This window comes from Ascaphus truei, chromosome 2 (assembly GCF_040206685.1).
Source record: "Ascaphus truei isolate aAscTru1 chromosome 2, aAscTru1.hap1, whole genome shotgun sequence".
In the NCBI taxonomy this organism is placed as follows: Eukaryota; Metazoa; Chordata; class Amphibia; order Anura; family Ascaphidae; genus Ascaphus; species Ascaphus truei.
Genome location: NC_134484.1, coordinates 378474997 through 378499317, shown reverse-complemented (window position 1 = coordinate 378499317; position 24321 = coordinate 378474997). Strand labels below are relative to the sequence as shown.

The window sequence follows — 24321 nt, the reverse complement described above, 5'->3', positions numbered from 1 at the left end:
TGTATTTATCATCTCAATAATAAGCATTTGCAATAACACCCCCCTCCCCCCAAATAAATAAATGCAATATATTTGCAGGACTCCCCCAAAACTGTCGTAAATACAGTACATGCAGTATGCAGGCCCCTACACCACAGAGTGCATAGCTGCATCACTTTTGTAATTTGCTGCTGACCCAGTCACTCGGGATCGTCTCCCTAGCAGCACAGAGGTTAAAAGATCTCCTGGGCGGGCGCGCTCTCTCGGTGATGGCGCGAGACACGTGTGGGCGGGGCCTTTGTGTGCAGTGAGCGCGTGCCTCAGCCTCGGACTTTTGCACGTGGGAGAGCAGCGGTACCAGATCGGAGGAGTCCTCTGCAGAGCCTCCTGCAAACTGCCCCGCATACACATATATACACACCGTGCATTGCTACGGAATACTCTTGTGGCAGTTTCTTGTGTCCGTCCAGTTGCCTTCAAGTGAGTGAGTACTTCAGTAACTGACGCGTCTTGTGTGAGTGTGCGACCCCGCAGATGTCGGTGGGGGAATGCAACTTGTGTCAACACATTGAAATAGATATGTACTTAACCATTTGTCTGCTGGAGGGGCCTGCAACGCATTGCTCTGTAAGATAAACGATTACATTCTTAAACTGATTGGACACCGCACATTTCAAGTGACTGTGTGGCAGGCCCCTCTGGCAGTGAAGGGGTTATAATGGGCAGGATGAAGTTGACCCATGCAATGCATTGCTCGCTCTCTGGAACGGGAGGGGTTAAGATGAGCTTTGGTTAAAGTTGTGGCAAGACGTCTGATTCCAAAATTCCGTATGTATTGAATATTGGGGGAAAACTGCGATATATATCTATATTCTCTTATGAGCTCTTGTTAATGTGGTCAACTAACATACACTTGGTTTTGTGTGCTACATACATTTATTTGCTCCTGTGATTCCATTAAGATCCAATCGCATTCTCTACACAGAAACTGGGTACTATGAATTGATATAATGTACTGATTAGTACCGTCCCACTTCAACTGCTCGTATTCTCCTTAGTTAGGACTTGGGCCTACTTTTGAAAACCCATACAATTCTGGTTGGGGGGGGGGGGGGGGTAGGGAGATGATTGATCTGACAGTGGTTCCCAACTCCAGTCCTCAAGGGTCACCAACAGCTCAGGTTTAAAGGATATCCCTTCTTCAGCACAGGTGGCTCAATAAAAATGTTTGAGCCACCTTTGCTGCAGCAGGAATATCCTTTAGGCCTCGGGCATGAAGCGCTGACCCATGCTGAGGCGCGCTGCTGCTCTGCAGTGAGCCCCTGCAGCCGCAATGGGTGCGGCTTTAGCAGGGGCTCGCGTACGCTTCCGCAAGCGTAAGTCTTAGCAAAATTTAAAATTCAAGCGCTCAAGGGAGCGCAGGGCCGGTCACGTGAGCGGTTCGCCCAATGAGAGCGAACCAGCTCCGTGACATCACAGGACCCCGCCTCCCCCCCGACACGCCCCCGGATGGCGTGCGGACCAAGGCCAGGGAAAGCACCCGCTTTCCCTCGGCCTCCGCGCGCCTCAGCACGGCTGCAGTCCTATGGACGCAGCCTTAAACCTGACCTGTTGGTGGCTCTTGAGGACAGGAGGCGAGCATTCACTGATTCAAACTTCTATTAGCCATGTTGGTCCTGGAGAAATTGTAGGTTGGGATACCGCATACAGTGGGGTTGGAAAGCTCTGTACATCACAGCTTAATCTCTAGAAACTTGTAGTTGGTGGTACTGTAGAGGAGAGATCACAACCTACAAGTTAATTCAGTGTTTTTTCAATAGGGGTTCTCCTTGTTCCGCAGGCATCCCATCCCTAAAGGGTTCCCTGCAATTCTCAGGTCATTACAAAATTGTTTCAAATACAGAAAAAATTACAATGGATTTGATCTCGGACGTGCTATTAGGCTGGTATAGCCTAAGCCTAAGCGCAGGCGCGCGTGCGGCAATGATAAATACCTGTCTCCCGATGACAGTTTATCCAGTGCCGACGCGCACGGCAGACAGTGTTGTTGTGGCAGCTGTGTGGAAATACAAAGAAATTTGTATTTTCAAGTGGCTGCCGTGACACTGTGAGATAATCACAGTGCGGGCTACCGGTGTGATGTCATGGCCACGCCTCCTAGCCGTGCACGCCTGCGCTTACTATATTACATGCCTTAGAGAGGGTTGGGGTTGCTTACAATGCATCTGATCTCAGAAACCGTATTGGTGAGCGTTGGGATTGTTTGCAATACATCTGATCTCAGGCGCACCATTAGGCTCTGCTTATAGTGCCGGCCGCATGATGTCGCTCACACATGCATTGTCGCCGTCGCAAGCGCTTATAGTAAGTGCGGTGACGGCGAACATTTTTTGAAGCTGGTCAAATTTGATTTTTAGAGGCTGTCGCCACATGTGGCAGCCTCTGAACCAATCAAAGACCTGGTCGTCCGCGACGTCGCCAGAAAGCGAATTACAACTTTTGGTAGCGGCGACGGGTGACGTCACCGGTCGCGTCGCCGGCACTATAAGCTCAGCCTTAGAGAGGGTTGGGGTTCCTTACAATGCATCTGATCTCAGACGCACTATTAGGCTGGGGCCATGGTGCCGCAGACTGTGCAGACGCCTCCGCACGCTGAGCGATTAGTCTGCCTTACGCGTCCATGCAGCGCGCGCTGAAGTGGAAGGGGTCGCGCGTTGTGCAAGAAATGGGTTGAACACAGGTACGCTTGTGAGGGTGTGGATGTAGACTTCGCTCAAACGTTAAGAGGGTAAGGTATTTAGTGATCAAAAGTCACAAAGGATTCTTGTGCTCGCGCTGTCTCTTTTTTTTTTTTTTAAAGGAAATAATCCGCTTGCAGCAGTGCGTGTAGGAGCCACTCCTCAAGATGCTCCTATGATTGGAAAACTCAAAAGGCAAAACACACAAGCGCAACACAGATTATTAAATATTGTGATATACATTTTACTAAAGGTCACTATGACCACAAAATACACAGAATCACTTGATAAAATGCACATGAAAATAAAAATCTGGATAGGCTTCGCAAGGGTGAAGAGGGAGTGACTGGACAACACTGGGTAAAATAAAACAGTGTATTATCCACAAAGAGGTTGTTGTGTTGTAGCTCCTAATGTCCTTAATGGGGTGCAATAAACCCTAAATAATGATGTATAAATGAATCTTGGGTCCTCTTCTGCTGCATTGACAGCACTGACTAGATTAAATTGGTTCACTGCTAGAGAGGGCAGCGCTCAAAAAGGTGATGCTGTTTCAGAAGGGGTTGTGACTTTGTATATGGTTGCGATAGGAACAAAAATGCTTGTTACATTAGAATACATTAAAATTGGTCTTTTTTTTTTAAATTATTTAAATGCTACAAGTATTTTCTCAGTACAGAGCTGATTTATTAAAAAAGAAAAAAAACACATGTAGGATATAGCTTGAACTGCAGTTAATGGTGATTTAACATGGAAGCCTACTGAGGGTTGACGTATAAACAAGCAATTTACAGGTAGATTTTTATTTTATTGTTTATTTAATAGTGCTAGCATCCATTACATCTAGAGCAGAGGTCTCTAACCTTTTCTTTAATGAAAGCTACTTCTGTCCAATCAAAATTATCCTGAGCTACTAAAACATATATTTGAATTATGTGCGGCTGTCCTGCGATTTAGGGTTTTGAAACCCTGCCTCACAATACCCCCAACATACCACACACACTAGCCCCACCGCTGGTGCCGCACGGATGTGGAAGTTAGGCCTGACTTCAGCCGGTCTGCGCCAGGAGAGAGGCTTGCAGCGCTGGCCGGCCGGCCACCCTGTGGTCACTGGGCCCGAGACGGCAGCACTGCTTAAGGGAGGCGAGCCACTCTGGCAACCGACGAGCTACCGGTCGTAGAGACCCCTGATCTAGAGCAGTATTACATTTCTCAGCGGTCTCTCAGACAGATTCTAGGGATATTTAATTACCAAGTGCAATGTTTGCACTTAGATGTGCGTGTGCTTAGCTGGTTATATTCAAAACATGCCTTGGCTTGGGTGTCCTGAGAAGTCTCTGTTTAAAGCCATCAGTGTGACAGCCTAGTCTCTATCCTAGTTATCACTGTATTCACTGACCACACGGGAAAGACAATGCAGGTCAAATCAGAAGTACAGGCATACCCCGGTTTAAGTACACTCACTTTAAGTACACTCGCGAGTAAGTACATCTCGCTCAATAGGCAAACGGCAGCTCACGCATGCGCCAGTCAGCACGTCCTGAACAGCAATACCGGCTCCCTACCTGTACCGAAGCTGTGCGCAAGCGAGGAGACTATAGAGCCTGTTACAAATGCGTTATTTACATCAGTTATGCACATATATGACGATTCCAGTACACTACATGCATCAATAAGTGGGGAAAAGGTAGTGCTTCACTTTAAGTACATTTTCGCTTTACATACATGGCCCGGTCCATTGCGTACGTTAATGCGGGGTATGCCTGTACAGCTTTTTGCCATTTGCTAGCTGTCCTTTTTTTTTTTTTTTTTTTGTGTGTGGAGCAAGATTAGCGGTTTCATTTATTGTTTAAAAATACTAATAAAAAACAAACTGATTATTTAGGATAAACAACGTTTTTGCAAACTTAATGCAGTCGGCTTTGCCGGTAAGCTACCAATAACGTGATCCTTTTATTGCACCTACATGGTAATTATACACAAATACAATAGTAGATTATATTTTTGTACTACACAGATCATTCCTTCTGTACTTTCTAAAATAATTGCTGACCTACTCGAATTGATGCAATTGATTTTCTAGTCATTTTTTTTTCTACCAGGTCCTGCTTGTGCTATACAGTATGTAAATGTCAGTGACTAATAACATTCTGATTCTATTATGGCTCATACAGACGCATATTTATGAAGCAGTCTTCTGCCGTTAGATACCTGGCGCTGGAAGACATATTGCAGCCCATTGAAGGTGCCTTAAGGCAGAAGACTGCCTGGTAGATATGACCCACAGTTCTTGAACAGGTAGAAATGTGATAAAGTATAGTTAAATATTTTAACGTTCCTGTATCAAAATATAACTTTTAATTTTTTTTTAATGGATGCATCTAGGACTTCATAATAAATGTAGGATTTCTTTTGACACTTGTATCTTTATCCCCCTTCTTTCTTTAAAAGTATAAACAGTGCATATAAAATACGGAGCTATAAAAATAAGAAAAAATAAAGTCTAATCCTATTCCTTTTTTTTTTCCCCCCCTCCCCTTGCCACCCCAGTGGATGAAGTATATGTATCCCACGTGGAAGATGCTGTTACATTTTGGGCGCAGGTATTGTATTCCTTTGATATTAATTGGTATTTAGTAAACAGTGGTTTTCATTACCAAGAATGAAATGTGAAGCATGCTGCATTACACCCCTGCGTAGCAATAGTCACTCGCCCCACATAATTGTACATGAAAATGACTGAGAATGTACTAAATCTGGCACAATAGTGTCTGGTTTCAGGGGATTGTGTGGATTTGAGTGCAGTTTCATCTTTTGTGATTGTAATGTATTATTTATTTTATGACTAGTGTAACACGGTATGTCTCTTTATACCTGTCTTTCCCCCTGTTATGCAAGTCCCTGCTAGCTGCAGGCTTTAACAGGTTACATTTGTGGGCTTTTGACCCCGCCGTGTGCTCCTCTTTGATAGACAGGAGTGCGGTGATGACTCATGGCCTGTGTAAGCCTAACAGGGATAGGTGCAGACCATGAGCCCGCCCCTGCTTCCTGAGGAATAGGTAGAGCCAAAACTTATGGAGTCCTGCTTGAGCTCTTGAAGACAGGAAGCAGAGAGCTGAGTCTTTCCTATGGCAGGATGAGCGTGCTCACCCCCAGCCTCTGAGCCGGGGGAACATCAGATTCTGCCTACGGCCCTATACTATCAGGGCAAAGCACCATCCAGTGGAATGGAACTTCTGAGACCATGCACCGCTGTGGAGATGAACTGCAGTGAGTGCAAGTCTGAATAAAGATCCTGTTCTAATATACCTCAGTCTGAGTATCAGTCCTTGGGCTGAGAGGGAAAGAGTGCAATATTGGGGGCTGAGCTCCGAACATCCTGGGGCCCACTACTGCTGGAGGCGCTAAGCACCATGGGAAGAACCTAAGCCTGTGCTGATCTCCACACTACCACAGAGCAGTTCAGCTCTCCTGACCTTAACAGGTATCGCACCACACACTAGGTAGCATAGGCTGTGTAATCTCCTAGGGGTGGGGGGGGGGGGGGGTGGAGTGGGGGAAGGGTGGAGTGGGGGAAGAGAAACAGTGCTGCACTAATATAAAATTAGGTGTTTTTTGGAAACAATGTAAATGTGTCTTTCCTAGTGAGTTGTTTTATATACTGGAGGTTAGAATTTGGTTAGCATTAGAGAACCAATTCTATAATAATTAACCTTGCAAATATTTTTTACTAGCTACAATTGGTTCACTGCTAGAGAGAGCGGGGCTCAAGAGCCAGAGCCTGTCAGAAGGGGAAGGGGGCTGTCACTTTTGGAAAGGCTTCCTACATTAGAAACATTAAAAATATCTTTAAAACATTTTTTATTTTTTTTAAATAAATGCTACAAGTGTTTTCTCACAGTTACAGAACTGATTTATTAAAAAAAAACAAAAAAACCCACATTTAGAATATTGCTTGAACTGCTGCTTTAAAAGAACTTAGGCCTCGGCCATGTTTGGCGCTTGCTGGCGGAAGCATGCTGACGCGCGCTCCCGCTCAGCACTGAGCCCCTACAGCCGCAATTAGAGCGGCTTTAGTAGGGGCTCACCTGCGCTTCCGCGCGCTTGCGGAAGCGCAGATCTTAGGGGAATTTAACATTCCCCCGCTTGCCGGCGAGACAGGCCGGTCACGTGAGCGGTTCGCCCAATGAGGGCGAACCAGCTCCGTGACATCACTGGCCCGCGCCCGCCCCCGGACCGCCCCCTGACGGCCCGCTGAGGGCGCTTGCGGTAAGCAACCGCAAGGCCAGGGAAAGCAACCGCTTTCCCTGAGCCTCAGCGCACCTCAGCACGCCAGCGGTAAGCGTGTCCGAGGCCTTAGCTTGGTAACAGCTTTGAGAGTCTGGTAGGATGTTCCAGACGTGAGGCTAACGGTAACTTGTACATTTTTGTTTTCTTTGTACAGGCAATGAACAGTATCCATGACATTTCTAAGTTAAGTGAAAAGTTGGCAAGTGTTTGCCCTACAGCGAGCTCTGGTTTTGGAGTCCTTGATCTTGATAAGGTGAGCCTACTGAGCCAAATATGTTGATTTGAATTAAATGTTTGGAATCAATAGTTTTATTTAATCAAAAGGTTTTTTTTTTTTTTTTTAAGGCAATCCTCTGTTCACTGCTAAATCCGAACATAAACAAATAAAAACAGAGAAAGAACTACAGTGAAAGCAGTGCAGGGTTACATGAAATCTTGTTTATTTTTTACTTGTAGAACGTTGCATAGACCTGGATTTAAAGGACATACAGCACCCTTTTTACCCCAGGCTGAAGGGCCCTGAGTCAGGCCGTACACAATTATAGGGCTTTCCATGTGTCATAACTTTTGACGTTCTTGATAGCTGCTCTGATTACAGAACACTGATATATTATTAGAAATGTACATGCATGCATTTTTTTCCATTTGTATTCATTCCTCCACTCTGTTTCCGTTACAGCTTTTCCCAAGTAAATTTTGTGATGTCCTTCCATAATGATCTCTAACTTTATGGTAGCAGTCAATATATCTTATCTGCATAATGATCTCTAACTTTATGGTAGCAGTCAATATATCTTATCTGCATAATGAGGATTGTGGCATCTGTCTTTGGCAAAGAGTAGTCGGTCTCACTGCCATCTCTATATCCACTCTAACATCATTGAAACTCTTCTGTAGTTTTGTGGCCGACTTGTTGCTTTGCGTTCAGCGTATTCATTTTTTTAGAGGGTTTCTAAATATAAATTGCTTATTTCAAAATAAAATTTCATGTTTCCATTTTCAGTGGGCACCGTAGGGTTAACTCAATCCTTAGTTTGAGAAGGACAGGAAATTGAATTCTGCAGGTAGTACCAAAAAATGTCCTTTCTACTGTTTTTTTTCCTGTCCTACAGCTAGGAGTACAGGGTATTATTTTTGTTAATGGACTCAACGGACTGGAGTTAATCCAGGGTTTCTCAGCCTCTCCTCCTGCAGCACCAACATTCAGGTCTGTTGGTGGCAGCTGTCGGAGACCTGGGAAGACCTCAAACGTGTCCCCGAAAAGTGTCGGGCGGAGCTCAATCGTGGAGTTTGCCTCTCATGGTGTCCTGTGGTTTACACTGTGTGTGCGCTCCCCACATGCAGGCGCAAGCACATAGATGGCTCCAGCGCTCTGATCCGAAATCTGGCGCTGATGTCAGATCAGTGACGTCCTCAAATTTACAGAGCCATTAGGCAGCATGAAACTCCAGAGGAGAGAGAACAATTCAACTGCAGGACGCTCGGAGAATTGCACAAGTCAGCATGGAGTCTGCTACAAATACAGGTAGTAATTTATTTTCTGCAACATCGTGGCTGAATTGTGAACAAGAGCTATCTAATACCAATAAAGTTCTTCTTAGTAGAATTTCATATGGCAGAAGAAGTTTGTTTGGTCCACATAAATACTGAAGACATTGCGACTCAAACAAGAGTTCAGAGCGGCAACTTCACTTCCGCAGCAGATTGTATGAAGCTAATATTCAAGTCAACGCTTAATGTGTTGAAGTGGGCAGGACTATATATGCGGCCTCTACAAGAATTTCTTGAAACAATGGAACGGAAATCCAAAAGACATGACAAAGTATGGATATATGCATACATACCTACAACAGAGAGACAAATTAACAGAGAAAAATAGAATAAAGTTCCTTGAACCAGTGCTACCAAGTAATGGACAAAAACAGCATATGTAAATAAAGCTGTGATTACTTCAGTGGGACAGACCCATAAGTGTGAGCTGGATGATGATAAATGGAGATAATATAATCTTCTATCTTCAGTGCTCAAATATGGGGATACATGTGTATGCCTGTTTGATGGGGAAAATGCAGCCTAACATTACCTATGTTGGCAGTAGTGACGGGTTCTCCCGTATACAGGAAATACAACCCCTAGAGCTGATGGATAAGTATAATCTTCATGCCAGAATGTCAAATAAAGCAAACTTGTATGCTACTCACGATGTGGTCTGTCCTCCGTTGGGTGCTTCCAGCTGACTGGTACAATTGAAGAATCCGGATGTGGAAAACAGCAGAGCACAGCGGGCAAAAATGAGGGCTATGCACAAACCAAGCTGGTTAAAAACAATTTATTGGAAGACGGGTGACCGCATGGAGGGGCGGCATGTGGGATACCTCTGACGCGTTTTGCACTCTTGACGCTTTGTCCGTGTATGTCAATATACACTTTGGCCAAAAGCGAGAAACGTGTCAGAGGTATCCCCCATGCCGCCTCCATGCTGTCACCCTTCCAATAAATCGTTTTTAACCAGCTTGGGTTTGTGCATAGCCCCGTTTTTTTTTTGCCGCTCTTTTCCACATCCGGATTCTTCAAGAAACAAATTTTAAGTTGTGGGAGAACTCCCGATATATCTTACAAATGTTCTAGAACTCAAAGCTGTTCAGAAAGCGCTAGAAGCCTACCAAGGACACATAAGAAATAGAAATATACAAATAATATCTGACAACATCACCGTTGTAAAATATATAGCCAAAAAAGGTGGAACAAAGAGCGGGTTTCTGCTGTTAATTTCATCAGCCTTCTGGTCATGGGCAGGGGTCCAGGTGGCAAATATTACAGCGAGTAACTTTTTAGAATGGGTGCACACAAGATGATTGGTGTTTTTGAAACGCCTCGGGTGTGTGAAGATATACCACAGTGGCCACAATCCGGTCAATATTACATCAAACTAACAGCATGCTAGTTTAGTTCAGACTCCAGGGTTAAATTCATACCATGATCACGTAGTCTCTAGCGGTTTGTTATACGAATTGCACGTCAATTAGGGACATAGCCCTCACTCACCTGGTTATCATTTGAACGTATACGATGTATGTACATAAGTGCTACTGTTGACATTATCTTGACAAAGGTGTCTGAGGTATAGACCGAAACGTCGAACCACCAACAATAAAACCGAATTGATCTTTTACAAAAGACTTCTTGAGTGCCGATACTTTCTATTTCAAGGCTTTTCTACTTTAAATATTACAGCCATACATATATTGGGGCACAAAACACGACAGATTCAGTGACAATACAATTCACTTTAGAGAATGGGCTTTAAACAGCCATGTTTTTCACAGAATGGTGAAACGGGGTGAAGCCGAAGTAGGCTTGATGGACACGTATCACAACAAAAAGGTTATTTCATCCATGTGCAATGCAGAAAGATGCTTCAAATGGCATTTAAAACAGGCATATCTCTTTCCTCCAATCCCTCTTATTGCAAAAGGTACTGAGGAAAATAAAAACAGACCGAGACAGGTAATACTGGTAATGGCCATGGTTTGCCCATCTAATAAATATGGCAATAAACAGTCGGCTCCTGCCGAATGTTAAAGGGTTGTTACATCAAGGCCCTTTGAAGCATCCAAACCCAAGCAACTATCCTTGGTGCCTTGGAGCTTGGGTGGCAAATCCTGAGAGACACAGGGTGCTCAGATAAAACTATATGGACCCTTTTGGAAGCAAGGAATTTGGCTCTGCTTTAGAGACTGGTGTATAAGACTAACACAATTTCTTTTCGCTTAACTCTGCCGAAGTTCCTGCAAGGAGGATTCAACAGAGGACTCAGCCCGAGTTAATTGAAAGTGCAAGTATCTGCATCATCGGCACTGCTAGAATAAAACCTAGGTTCTGAGGCTCATCATTCGTTTCTTGCAAGCAGGTGTAGAATTCCGTCATGACACCTCTGTGGTTCTAGAAGCCCTGACAGCGAGTTCCTTTGAGCCAGTTAACCAGATTTATTTGAACTTATCTTGGAATTTTTTTTTTTCTCCCAACGTTGGCAAGAAGAGTGGGGAACGGGCCGGCTCTCTTCTGCAAAGTGCTGTTGCTTACCATTGACCAGAATAAGGCAGTCATGCGGCCATTTTACCAAATACATTTTTGCCTAAAGTGGTATCCCAATTTCCCATTAACCAAGATATTGGAATTCCCTCTTCTCTCCCCCTCCCCACCCCCCACCAAAGTCGGGCAATAAGAGGAAGTATTGCACAATTTCAATGTTGTGAGATGTCTGAACCTATCTCCAGGTCAGGCTGTTTATCCTCCAAGAGGGAACCAGGACTGGGGAAGCAGCATCCAGGGTGACAATATCCCCATGGATCATATGCATACGAAAAGCCTATGAGCAGAAAGGGGAACATCTACCATTTTGTCTTAAAGACTCATTCAACCATGGCCACAGCTTGGGCATTTACGACACGCGCGTATCTGCAAGGCTGCCATATGGTTATTTAGTAAATGTATGAAATATTATAGACTGGACATTCAGGCCTCCGCTACGCATGCTTTGGACGTAAATTACTTGTCTGTAGTAACAACAAAATAAATATGTTTGTAGTGGTAATAATGAATTCTTTCCCCCCCTTGTATTATTGCTTGGGTATGTCCCTGCACTACCCACTGCCATGGGGAACCAGAGAAAATATATTCCAATTTACCATCATTTTTCTTTTCCTAAAACCATATGGCATAGGGCACATAGTGAGGGTAATGTATTTAATGATCTCGGTTGTATTTTTCAGCTATGGGAGAAACTAGGAGGAGGGGCCTTTTTTATGGTACCCGCAGAATTCAATTTCCTATCAAGCTAAAGTTGAGGTTAACCCTATGGTGCCCACCACCACATGGTTCCAGGGAAAAAAAAATTACGGCCATTTGTAGTAAACTTTCTCTCATTTAATAGTGACCTGTTACAGAACTTATTATTTTTAATTTTTTTTAAAAAATTTTCTCTCTACCAATTTGCAGATGTACGGTGGATTGTTTTCACTAGACCAGTGCTGGTACAGATGTAAATTGCAGCGCGTGGTTAATGATGAACAGGTTAGTAAAATTGTACCATTTGTATATGTACACTTTAGTTTTTTCTTTTTTTTCTCTTTCCCCCCCCAACATTACATATGAAAAGATGCAGTGCAAATGAGTTTGCTTTAAAGTGAGACATGTATTGTAACTGAACTGTTTAGCACAGGTTTTCAAGATAATGGCTTACAATAATGTACTGGATGTGCCAATAACATGAAAAGAATGATGCATGTGGAAAAATATAGGCTATCTTGAAAATCTTAGGAAAAGTTGAGCTTGATGGATGTACTGTACGTGGGGTTTTTTTTTTGGCCCAACCGAAACTACTTTTACTGTGTGAGTCGCAAGAAGTAATAACACTCTGGATGATCAAGTTCTGAACTTGCCATCCGTTTCACAACTGTAGAGATAACTTGTTTGTAAACTTGTTGGGAGTATATTGATTTTTTTTTATTTCACACTGTTCTGCATTACATGTAAAGATGTAGCCTGCCTCATTGTTCCTAGTAATATCACAACATATCCCATTATAACTCCAAATATCAGTGTTTCGTGGTGTTCAGAATGGCAGTGATGGCCCAGAATATCACAAAATATTCCCCTAGAGCTAGAGGGCGCAACATTTTCTGGGGGGGGAGAGGGTGGCGCTTACAGAGGCCCCGCACTTTTCTCCACAACATTTAAATAAAATGCATGGAGAGCATGCGAGGCCTCTAAGTCCTTTACCTTGTCTCAGGCGGCTTCTGGCGATATGTCGCCATGGCAATGCGGCATCCAATGATGTCGTGAGGGGCCACATGTCATCGCGTTGCCATGGCAATATGAAGTCAGAACGCCAGAGACAAAGTAAGGAGGGGGGGGGGGGGAGGAGAGTGAGCAGGCATGGGGACGCAGACTAAAAAAAAAAAAAGTTTGCGCTCACCTGTCCTAGAGCAATGATTCCCATCATGGGGTCCACGAACTGCTAGGGGGTTCATGATGCCTGTAAGGGGTTCGCCAAACAAAATATGTAATGGCGGCAGATACCAGACTGTATACTGGGTTCCAGTGTTGGGACTGCGCTCTTACTAATGCCCCAAACGGCACCTTAGCATGGGTGGAATAGCTGCCAATTACAGCAGGAGCTTCCAAAGTCGCTCCCCACATTACTCTACCCCACAAACTCAGGCACTACTGTATATTGCTTGGGATCGGTATTTGAAGGATAATGGCTAATATAATTCATAGAATTAAAAAAAAAATGTTCTTTACCTCCTTTCTTTTAGTGCGCGGTCACATATATGGACTACGGAAATGCTGAAATTTTAAACAGATCCAGCATAGTTGAACTTCCAGAGGATTTACAATTTCCTGCTATTGCCCAGAAATATAGACTCTGGGGACTTCAGCTTCAAACATGCATGGATGTAGAACCGGTAAACTATTATACTTTAAGTATGCAAATATTGTTAGTCCATGAATGTTAACCTGTAATGACTCGGAGATATTACAAAGTGTTACAAGTGGTTAGGCACTTGTGCTTTGCTTGGACATCCATTGAAGGCCTTCGTGTTTGAAAGTAGCATTTTGCTAAACTCCCCATCATTGTAGCTCTTGACATATGCAACAGAGCTAGATCTATAGCATTAGTGATTGAGTAAATTCCACTAGACAAGACAATACCACTTGGGCCCCCAGAAGTTTGTAATGCTGCATGTTGCAGAAGTTTAACCTTGCTCAGTCCAGCAATCAATAGTCTTTCTGGCCATCTCTTTTCTACTGATTAGACGGCATGGCATCAAGAGACACTGGTGTGTTTTTTTATTTTTTTTTGTATTTTTTATTTTAATATCCTTGTTTTTTAATAGTTGAGCATCACTGTATTATGGACTCTACAAATCTAAAGATTCCTTAATAATAATAATAATAATAATAATAATAATGATAGTGTTATTGCCCCTCTTCCCATGAGAACGTAGACATTATGTATGTAACCAAACCCCCCTACATTTCAATTTACACAGCTAAAAGGAGTTTTATTGTACACACAGGGGTGTCTGACCCTTGCAGACATTTTTTGTTTTTCCTAGACAAGAATTCATAAGGGCAGTAATGCCTATTATCTATGAAACCAGGCCCCTCTTGCAAGCTCTCTGGATCAAGATAATTTATATATATTTATTTATTTTGTAAATACATGACCATATGGGTTTAAGTCTCACTTTTTTATTAAGCTAAAATGATGGTATATATTTTTGTTGAATTAACGTTACATCTCAAATTGTGAAATCCTGCCAGGGATTTGAAGTATTGTCCACCATTAATATTCCTCTTGACAATGCAGCCCAGAAACCTTTTGGAATCACCATTTCCGTCTTTCCTTTAGGTTGGGAGAAGTTTCTTAGATTAAATGCACCTCCAAAACTGCAAACATTTAAGCGTTTCTTGGCTGGCTTCATAGTCTGATCCTGTGTTGCTAGATTTTAATTCCTTTTTGCTTTCTGCTTGTTCACAGGGCCTGACCTTTCTTAGCAGCCTCATATCAGAAAAGCTAATCTCTGTGCAAAAGAAAGCGACATACAGAGACAGCACTATAGTCGTGCAGGCTTTGTATGGAAGCATTGATATTGGGGAGGAAATGGCAAAAAAAGGATTTGCAGAGAGATGCAAAATAGTCAATGGCTCAAACAGTGCGGAGGAAAAGCCCGAGGTGCTGGAGAATAGTGTGACAATGCCCTTGCCGTGGGCGAGCAGAAGATTAGAAAGACCTCCAATGCGAGAGCCGAAAACTATTCCAATGCCAAATAGATGCTCCAGTGACCAGAGAGTAGACTCCTGGAAGGAGAATTACAGTAGCAACAACTTGCCATCAACAAGGTGACTATAATCATTTATTCCTAGACCGCGCCAGCAGCATACGCATTGGTATGAGTTAAAAACATTTTTTTTTTTAAATGTATAATTGGACTTGATACTTGGGAGGTTACAGTAAGTGCTACTGCTCTAGAACAGCGGTGCGCAAACTGGAGACAAAAAGTTTCAACTTTGGCTCCATCAGTCCATACAAGGCTCCCTGCTCCTGTTTCGCCACAGAGGATTTCGCTGCACTAGGAGGAAGTTGCCTCGGTTGTTTTGCTACTCCAATCCGTAGCGCTGGGGGTCATGGGTATGGAAACGGAACGATGATATATATATGATCTGTCATATCCTGTGGAGTGTCTTCATGCTACTAAATGTAAACAGGATTTGGAAGATTCCTCTATGATGGTATGTGTACTTCAGAAGCAGGTTAAGGGCATTTATTGTGTTCCTTTTTTAGTGTTGCAGGTAGAAAGTTTGGCCACCTCCAGTTGCATAAGACTCAGTCTTAGTGGTTATTGGGCCTCCTCCCTTCCTGTGAGCTAGGCTATGAGCCCTGCCTTTTTTTTGTCTTCCCCTTCTCCCTGGAGAAATGTTGGTTTATCCTTTATTATGCCGTCTTCTCTTTTTGTATTGTGCTATGGCCCCAGTCATAACGGCAGCACGCGCGCCTGGCGGTGCGTGCACAGTTTAAAGCCGGGGGGTGTGGCCATGACACGGCATAAATGCCCTTCCATTGGTGCACGCCGACCACGTGATCACGTTGCGGCATGGATACACAAAATTCTTGTCTTCCCTGCAAGCGTACGCGTCACAGCGCTTTGCCCGCCCCCACACACAGCCACTGGGGCCTGCCCCATAGAGAGGGCTGTGGTGTGCACGCCGTAGCGTGCGCTGCAGCTGCCACTGGGGACCTGGCCTTAGGGTAGACTGATAACTGCTGGGAGCGGGAGAGCACAGATCCAAGTAGTGGCTTGTTGACGTATGTGTGTTCTCCCCCCACCCCACCATCTATGCGGGGCTTAATCACACCCCCCACCCCTTTGTTGGTTTGTACTGACATAGAGGAACTAGAAGAAATTGAATGATCAAATCTGTAAGAATTACAATTTTTTTTTGTCATGTATGAAGGGTCCTGTTCTTTATAAATATATATATATTTTTTTTTATCTTTTCCACCTTGGGGGACAGGGTAAAGTCTTTTACTAACATCAATGTTAGCACCATGAATTCTGACCAAAAGCTGTTGGACGAGAATAAAAAGCTGAAAGAAGAGAAAGAGGCCTTACTGAAGAAGTCAAATACACTGGAGTCTCGGCTACAGCAGCTGAATCTTGAATTTGAGGTGTTTGTCAGCTATTTTCAGGGGGGGGGGGGGTGTTCGTTCAATGCTTTCACGGCAGCTAGGGATTCTGGGTAATAACCTGCAAATAAACACTCATAGTGCAGCACTTTAAAAAATGTATTTATTTTTTTGCTGCTTCTCCATTTTTAGCACGGATCTCTAAGCTTGTCTGTAGATTTTAAATTTTTTTTTTTTTTTTTTTAATACGGTTTTTACAGCAAAGCCTTGGGTTATTGTGACGTGTGTGGTCAGGAACACACAACTTAGGTAGAGTTAAAAAAAAAAAATGACAAAATCCCTGTCCACTGTACAGCAATGATAAACAAACATGAGCACATCCACGTGTCCTGTCCCCAAACTTGCCTGGCCTCACGATGACAGATTATATTATAGAATGCTTTGCTGGTCAAGCTGTGTAATACGGTAGATCTAAACACAAAGGGATCCATGGTACAGTGGCATACAGAGTGCTCATTTTCATGTCATTACCCAAATTCCTTGGCTCCAGTGGGAGCATGGTATGCTTTGTGATTATGGGGTAAGGCAGCTTAGGGAACTGGTATGATATAGGTATATGTGCTAATTTATTATTGTACAATGGTGGGATTTTGTCCCCTTAAAAAATTAACATAAATATTGCGTCAAATGCATTGCCGCTGTCGCGTGTGCTTGTAGTAAGCGCGGCGTGACAGCTTGGTAGCGATCGCTGGAACGCAATTTGATTTTTCCAGCGACCGTAGCCTAATATTGGTAGTTAAATATTTCTAAATCTGTCTCGACATAAAGGGATACAATAATTTAGTTCACTTTGTGCTGTGTATTTTGCTCCGAGGAAGTCAACGTTAAAGGTGTTTTTGTATTTTTTTTAATTGATTTAAAAAAAAAAAAAAAAAAAGAGGCTTAATGTATTACTATTACCGTAGAAAGAAAACGAGGAAGCTTTTCAAAGGCTGGAGAAGAGTTTGCAGTCGGCAATAGGAAACAAGCTGAAAAGTGTAACGTCCAAGATTGAAGTACTTAAAACTGTGAGGTGGGATACACTGATTTTCTTCCATCTTCTATTATGTTTTTATAATTCTAGTAACCAAGACGGTGTCAGTAAGGCCTGCATTATTACACCTGTAATACAATACGCTTACTTTTTATTTATTTATAAAAATGTTTTACCAGGAAGTAATACATTGAGAGTTACCTCTCGTTTTCAAGTATGTTCTGGGCATAGTTAATATGACAAATAATAAATGGTTATAAATACAGTTACATAAATGAACAGGGTATACATTATATACAATACATTGCATGCACAGTTAGAGAAGATGTACATTATATGCTTATGTAACAGTTACAGACCAGATTAAAATATGAGACAACCTTAGTTTTGAAAGAACTTAAACTGGTGGTGGATGTGAGAGTCTCCGTTAGGTTGTTCCAGTTTTGGGGTGCACGGTAAGAGAAGGAGGAGCGGCCGGATACTTTGTTGAGCCTTGGGACCTTGAACAGTCTTTTGGAGTCAGATCTCAGATAAGTGCTGCATGTGGTAGGGGTGAGGAGCTTCTTCAGATAGGTGGGTAGCTTGCCCAGAAAGTATTTGAAGACAAGATGGGAAAGGTGAACGTTGCGCCTAGACTCGAGTGATGACCAATCTAGTTCTTTGAGCATTTCGCAGTGATGTGTGTTATAGGTGCATTGGAGAACAAAACGACAAATTGAATTGTAGAGGGTGTCAAGTTTGCTAAGGTGGGATTGAGTTGCTGAGCCATATACTATGTCTCCATAGTCAATAATTGGCTTTAGCATCTGCTGTGCGATACGTTTTCTGACCAGGAGACTTGGGGAGGATTTTTTCCTGTAAAGTACCCCTATTTTGGCATAGGTCTTGGTTGTCAGGGTATCAATGTGCATCCCGAATGTTAAGTGGGAGTCAAGCCCTATGCCCAGGTATTTAAAACTTGTAACGGGGTTAGGGTGGTGTTCGTGTTGGTTCTAATGTGGAGCTCAGTCGCTGGAAGCTTTAAGAATTTAGTCTTGGTCCCAAATACCATTGTTACAGTCTTGTCAGTGTTTAAAAACAGTTTGTTTTGGGAAATCGATTTTACGAGTCTCAAAAAGTCAGACTGAAGTATGTGTTGAAGTTCAGAGAGGCTATGGCTGTGTGCATATAGGATTGTGTCATCTGCATACACGTGTATTGAGGCTGACAAGCTGTGGGAAGATCATTGATGAACACTGAGAAGAGTAGGGGCCCCAGAACAGAGCCTTGCGGGACACCACAGGTGATATCCAGGGGGTTAGAGTTAGAGCCAGAGATGGACACATGTTGGGATCTACCTGATAGGTAGGACTGAAACCAGTTTAAAGCATGCTTCCCTATTCCAGAGCACTGGAGTTTGTTAAGCAGGATAGCATGATCAACAGTATCAAAAGCCTTTGCAAAATCTAGGAATAATGCACCAGTGAGTTGACCCCGTTCCATTCCACACTGGATTTCATTGCAAACGTTTAGCAGGGTAGTTACGGTAGAGTGTTTGGGGCGAAAGCCAGATTGGATTTGGCTAGGGAAATTTGTCTTGTTATAGTAATCGCTTAATTGGGAGTGGGCACATTTTTCCATGACTTTGGGTAGGATTGGCAGAAGTGAGATTGGCCTGTAGTTTGAGACAGTGTTTTTGTCCCCACTTTTGAAGATTGGGACAACTCTGGCAGCTTTCCAGGTCTTAGGGATATGGCCTGCAGACAGGATAGAGTTGACTATGGAAGCAATTGGTTTGGCAATTGCTGGGGCACAAAGTCTTAGGAACCTAGATTGTAGTAAGTCAGGTCCACATTGGCTGCTTAGTTTTAATTTGAGAAGCGCTTGTGTAATCTCCTCTTCGGATACTGGGCCAAATTGAAATTTGTGGGCAGTGTTGGGAGAGGGTGGGGCTATATGGATACTCCCAGGATGAGATTCAGGTTTGTGGTTTGGGCTGCGTTTCGCTAATAAGTTAGTGGCACACCCCACAAAGTAATCATTGAATGCATTTGCAATGTCGGTGGGGTTTGTCAGAGTAATATCGCCCTTAGTGATGTTACTTGGCTGTTGATGGTTAGAAGGCTGGAATATGTTGTTGATAACCTTCCAGAAGTTAGCTGGGTTTGATGTATTTTGGTGGAGATTGTCAGAGTAATATTGTGCTTTTGCATGCCTTGTTTGCCTTGTGCACATGTTCCGCATGCATCTGTAGTGATTGAGATCCTTGGTAGTGCCAGTTACTTTGTAGCTTTTCCACAAGTCATCCCTGAACTGGTAGAGCGCTATAAGGTCAGGTGTAACCCATGGAAGGTGGGCCCCCCGTACCTTTATTCTGCGTAGTGGAGCATGTGTATCACAGAGTTTTAAGAACTCGGATTGGAAATAGTCGAGCGCAGAATCAGGGTCTGGAATTAAATCGATTCTGTGCCAAGGGCAGTTGGTAAGGTCATCCAGAAACTGTTGTGGGTTAAAGTTTCTGAATTTTCTAGTGAGGAGAGCTTTAGGGGCTTGATTGGGGCGGTTTAATTTTCCTTACACAGTACACTATTGCATGGTCACTGAAAATGTCAGGAAGGATGCCAGAGGATTGGATTCTGCTGGGATTTGAGGAGAGTATCCAGTCTAGCAAGGAATGGTTGTGCGATTTCAGGTTTGTCCGTGTGGGTTGGGAAATGAGTTGCGATGGGTTAAGCGATTTAATTTGTGTGTGGTTTTTAGGGTCAAGCCAATTGAAGTTACTGCAGGGGCTCTCCACTCCCATCCTCAAGAACTCCCCCACCCCACCCCCAAACATGCCAGGCTTTCAGGATATCCATGCTTCAGCACTGGTGTCTCAGTTGAAGACTGTGCTGAAGCAGGGAAAACTTGACCTTTTGGGGGTCTTAATAATAATAATAGCATGTTCTTGTATAGCGCTGCTAATTGTACGCAGCGCTTTACAGAGACATTTGTGCAGGCACAGGTCCCTGCCCCGTAGAGCTTACAATCTATGTTTTTGGTGCCTGAGGCACAGGGAGATAAAGTGACTTGCCCAAGGTCACAAGGAGCCGACACCGGGAATTGAGCCAGGCTCCCCTGCAGCAATCTCAGTGTCAGTCAGTGTTTTTACTCACTGAGCCACTCCTTCTCCCAGTCTTGAGGACTGGAGTTGAGAACCCCTGGCTCACTGTATGTTTCAGGCCTGCATGTTAACCCCTGTTTAATAGATTTCATCTGAAAATGGTGAACAAGCTCCTCCTGAGGTCCAATGTTAGATGATTTGCACTGCAGCGCACCACTGGCTCTGTGTTTTTGAAGCATTCCTACCTTATTAATGTCCTCAACCTGTCATTGCACTTGCTGAGATCATTTGTTTTTATACAGTGGAATACTTGGGGAAGGAGATCAGATGTACGCTTGGTCCTCATTTCCTATTTCACAAGAAATGTTAGTGGCCAGTCTGAAACTGCGGGTTTCGATGCTATACAGCAGGAGTGGGCAACTCCAGTCCTCAAGGGCCATCAACAGGTCGGGTTTTATGGATATCCCTGCTTCAGCACAGGTGGTTCAATCAAAGACCTTCACAGTCAGTCAGACTGAGCCACTGATTGAGCGATCTGTGCTGAAGCAGGGATATCCTTAAACTCTGACCTTTTGGTGGCCCTTGAAGACTGGATATTACCCAACCCTGCTATACAGTATATAGTTGCATTTTTTTCTGTGCAACCTGTTGCACTTTTCAAGATTGTTTTGAACCGCTATTGCTAAAGTGTGAGAGACTTAATGGTTATGCCTCTTTGACTCCTATTAAGTATGTTGAGAAAGTTGAACACATGATGCAAAGATTTCCTTTAAAAATAATGTCTCCCCCCCCCCCCCCCCACCCTATGTTGGAAGCAGGGGGTCACTGGTGCTGAGTCATGTTTAATGTCAACTCTGCTTCCTTGGATACTTCCCACCTTACGTCAATGCTGTTATTGTCTGCATTGTTAAAGGTCACGCTGGCCAATCGGAAGCCACAAAGGAAGACTTCCTATTGGCCTGCATGCCACGAAACCTTAAAACTCCTATATGGTGTGCCTAGCTGGGCTGGTACCAAGCTGCCCTATGAGGGAAATTATCTTGGGAAGCAGGATGGGGGGGGGGGGGCACGGATGACGACTAGTGCTGAATGTAACGCAGTTCAGCTCTGGAGACACTACACTCTGCTTTCAAGCTATTAAGAAAAGAAGAAAAAAAAAAACCTAAACCGAAATGCATTTAAAAAAAAAAAAAAAAATTTGGAGTGCATAAAACCTATTGCATCAAAGGCCATCGTGCCAACATCCTGAACAGGGAGGTTAAACTGGTGGTATACCTACTAAGTAGCGAGATTGAAAGTCTTTGTTGGGGCGCTAAAAGATACGCCATCACAACCCTTTGACTAAGCTCTTTCCACAGGTTTTTTTATTTATTTTTAAATTGAATATTTTCCAATCGATTTTAAAAATAAATAAAATATCAAAGCAGCACATTTGTTTAGTTTTCCTGGAAAATGTCTAGTTTCATACTTTCCAAGACTATCTATAAACGGTAGTATTAATGAAGAATTCTGATGTTTAAGCAGAGGAATATGCAATGCGTCCTTAAACTATGAAGTTTATTTATTTATTTTTTTATTGTACGGCAAAGTTGAAGATCCCAACAAAAAAGTTCTTCAGAGATGAACTTGGTGTACATAACATTTGATATATATGTATATGAATAAATATATGTATGTATATATATATATATATATATATATATATATGTATATGTATGTATGTATGTTTTATTGTTTTTTTATTTTATTGAATTTTATTTTTATTATTAATTGTTATTATTAATTATTTTAACTTCAGGTTCCAATAGTACTTTCAATTTTGAGCATATGCTGCATATTGTCTGGATTTGTTCTGAATGCATTATATCTTATCCCTCAAAGTATTATTTTTTTTAACCGTTTTTCCCGTGGAATGGATTAGTACTAGTTGAATGTAACATGACGTGCACTTTCAATTACTGCAGGAGCTTCCTAAGTCACACTCCACAATGCTTTGCATCCACAGCAGCACAGCATTGTGGGGTGTGACTTTGGAAACGCTAGCAGTAATTGACCTTAATACTACCCATGCTGGTTGCATATTTGGGGCCCTATTAAGTGCGTGTTTCTCCATGATCTCAGGACACTAGTGCCTCTGGAGCCCGTGAAACTGTTCTGCTAACAATAGTAAAAGTAAGCCATAAGATTCATTAATCGGGTTTATGGAAAAAATATTTTTTTATCGGGGTGCACAATGTAAAAATAAGTAAATAATCAACTACTGCTCAAAGCCATTTGTTGCCAATGAGGGTTGTATTTCTGAACACTGCCACAGACTGGGTGAACTTTTTTCATAGTAAATGTTGCGTGATTCTGTTGCCATGAACAATCCCTTGTATTGTCATATGCTCCATAACAGACGCTCAAATGAAAACTTGCATTTTGGAGATGATCTCCTGGAGGCTGTGAGAGTGGTGACTGAGGAGAGACTTTGTGCTCCATCTTCTCTGAATACGTTGGATGAAAGCTGGATGGAATATAACTTTGCACAGGAAATGATCCAGCAGTGCCCAGATTTGGTAAGCCGCATGCCTTTAACGCATGTCTTTAATCTTTTCTACCTGACTGTATACTGTCAATTAAACACTGATTATGACCGCAGTGCTTTCACAGTGGGGTAAAGATCACGGTTGAGTACAAATGCACATACTTTTTCCATTGGTTTGTCAACACTTGACCTAAAGATTATGAAGTCATTAAAGTTACACATGGATAATCTCTTGCGCTACCCACTCTGGCACACATTGGATTAAACACTATTCTGGAAGGCAAAAGAATGATTTTTCTCTGTGAATAATGATTTGGATTTCTTAGTTTGCTATAAATCCTATTGCGTATAACCATTTCCAGTTGGTTAGAGCACTTTGTTTGTTCTGCTTTTCATCCAGAGTAGTTGTTGCCAATATTTGCAGTTTTTCTACTTTTATTCTCAATTCTATCACTAGACAGGACAAAGTGTTTGAGAATTGCTCTCCGGTTGGTTATGTAAAGTTTGTGAGCACTGGATTTTATCTTTGGGCCTGGTCAGTCGAAAGCTGCATATTTATTGGGAAATGCCTGTAAACCATTTATTTCATATGGGAGGCTATATAATATTTGGAATGGCCATACACCTCCTTCCTTGGCATCCAACAGACTGTCAGGGGAGACCTGAACTTTTAACACCAAAATTTCCCGGATCCTTTGATTAAGCAAAACAAGGGATAAAATAAAGTGAGATTTATTTACAGAATGAACGTACAAAGCTTGATTTACCATGAAAAATACACTTACTAGTTACGATGTTGAGTCTTGTTACAGGATGGAACTGACTCCTGATGGGCTGCACGAATTATTGTAGGGTTAAAACTCCCTATACCTAACCTGGCCAGCTAATCTCTGCGTGGCAATAAATGATCCCACCTATTCTAGAGTTTGCCAGTCCTGTGTAGCTTGGCACTGGGAGCTTCAGCATAGCAACTGGGCATGTGCGACAAACGCCATCTTTCTCCATTTGTCATGCTAGACCCCCTGCTGGCTCAGTGCCGGAATGTCTGGACAGAGCAACATTTGACAGGATGGCATATTGAAGTCTCTTCCTTCACCCCTCCTTGGTAACACAGGGTCTAACACTTCCATACCCGTGCTAACACATGGTTAACACCTTCATATCCTGGATGGCCTTTGAAACTGGTCCTTTTGAAGCTTAGGGGTGGAGTAGCCACGCTGGCTCCCATGCAAATGGGCCTTAATCCACACTGAATGACTTCCTCTGAACATTACTTTAACAAAAACATAACCTATGAGGACTTTTAGACCTCAATTTTTATATACAGACGAGCTAATGAGTATTCTTAAACTTGCCTTAAACTAGCCAGTTTACATGCTGGGTACATTTCAGTGACATTTCTGCAGAGGCTAATGGCCCATCGGATTAACACAGCAGGGGTTCCTGGCAGTCCCATTCAGTTTGAATGGGACTGCC

The 24321-nt window shown here is 43.0% G+C and overlaps 1 protein-coding gene across 3 annotated transcripts in view; it reads left to right on the top strand.

Annotated features, from left to right (window-relative positions):
• Positions 1–298: 298 nt before the first annotated feature.
• Positions 299–24321, top strand: part of STK31 (serine/threonine kinase 31) — a 67235-nt gene continuing 43212 nt past the window's right edge. For 2 of the 3 annotated variants that reach the window (XM_075587124.1, XM_075587122.1), the window contains exons 1-9: positions 299–459; positions 5268–5320; positions 7162–7260; positions 12006–12080; positions 13328–13477; positions 14557–14918; positions 16092–16245; positions 17169–17275; positions 22717–22876. In XM_075587124.1, the coding sequence (XP_075443239.1) occupies position 459; positions 5268–5320; positions 7162–7260; positions 12006–12080; positions 13328–13477; positions 14557–14918; positions 16092–16245; positions 17169–17275; positions 22717–22876 (1161 nt within the window). In that variant the 5' untranslated portion in view covers positions 299–458. Of the gene's footprint in view, positions 464–5267; positions 5321–7161; positions 7261–12005; positions 12081–13327; positions 13478–14556; positions 14919–16091; positions 16246–17168; positions 17276–22716; positions 22877–24321 lie in introns of all 3 variants that reach the window. The other variant, XM_075587123.1, reaches the window with a different exon arrangement.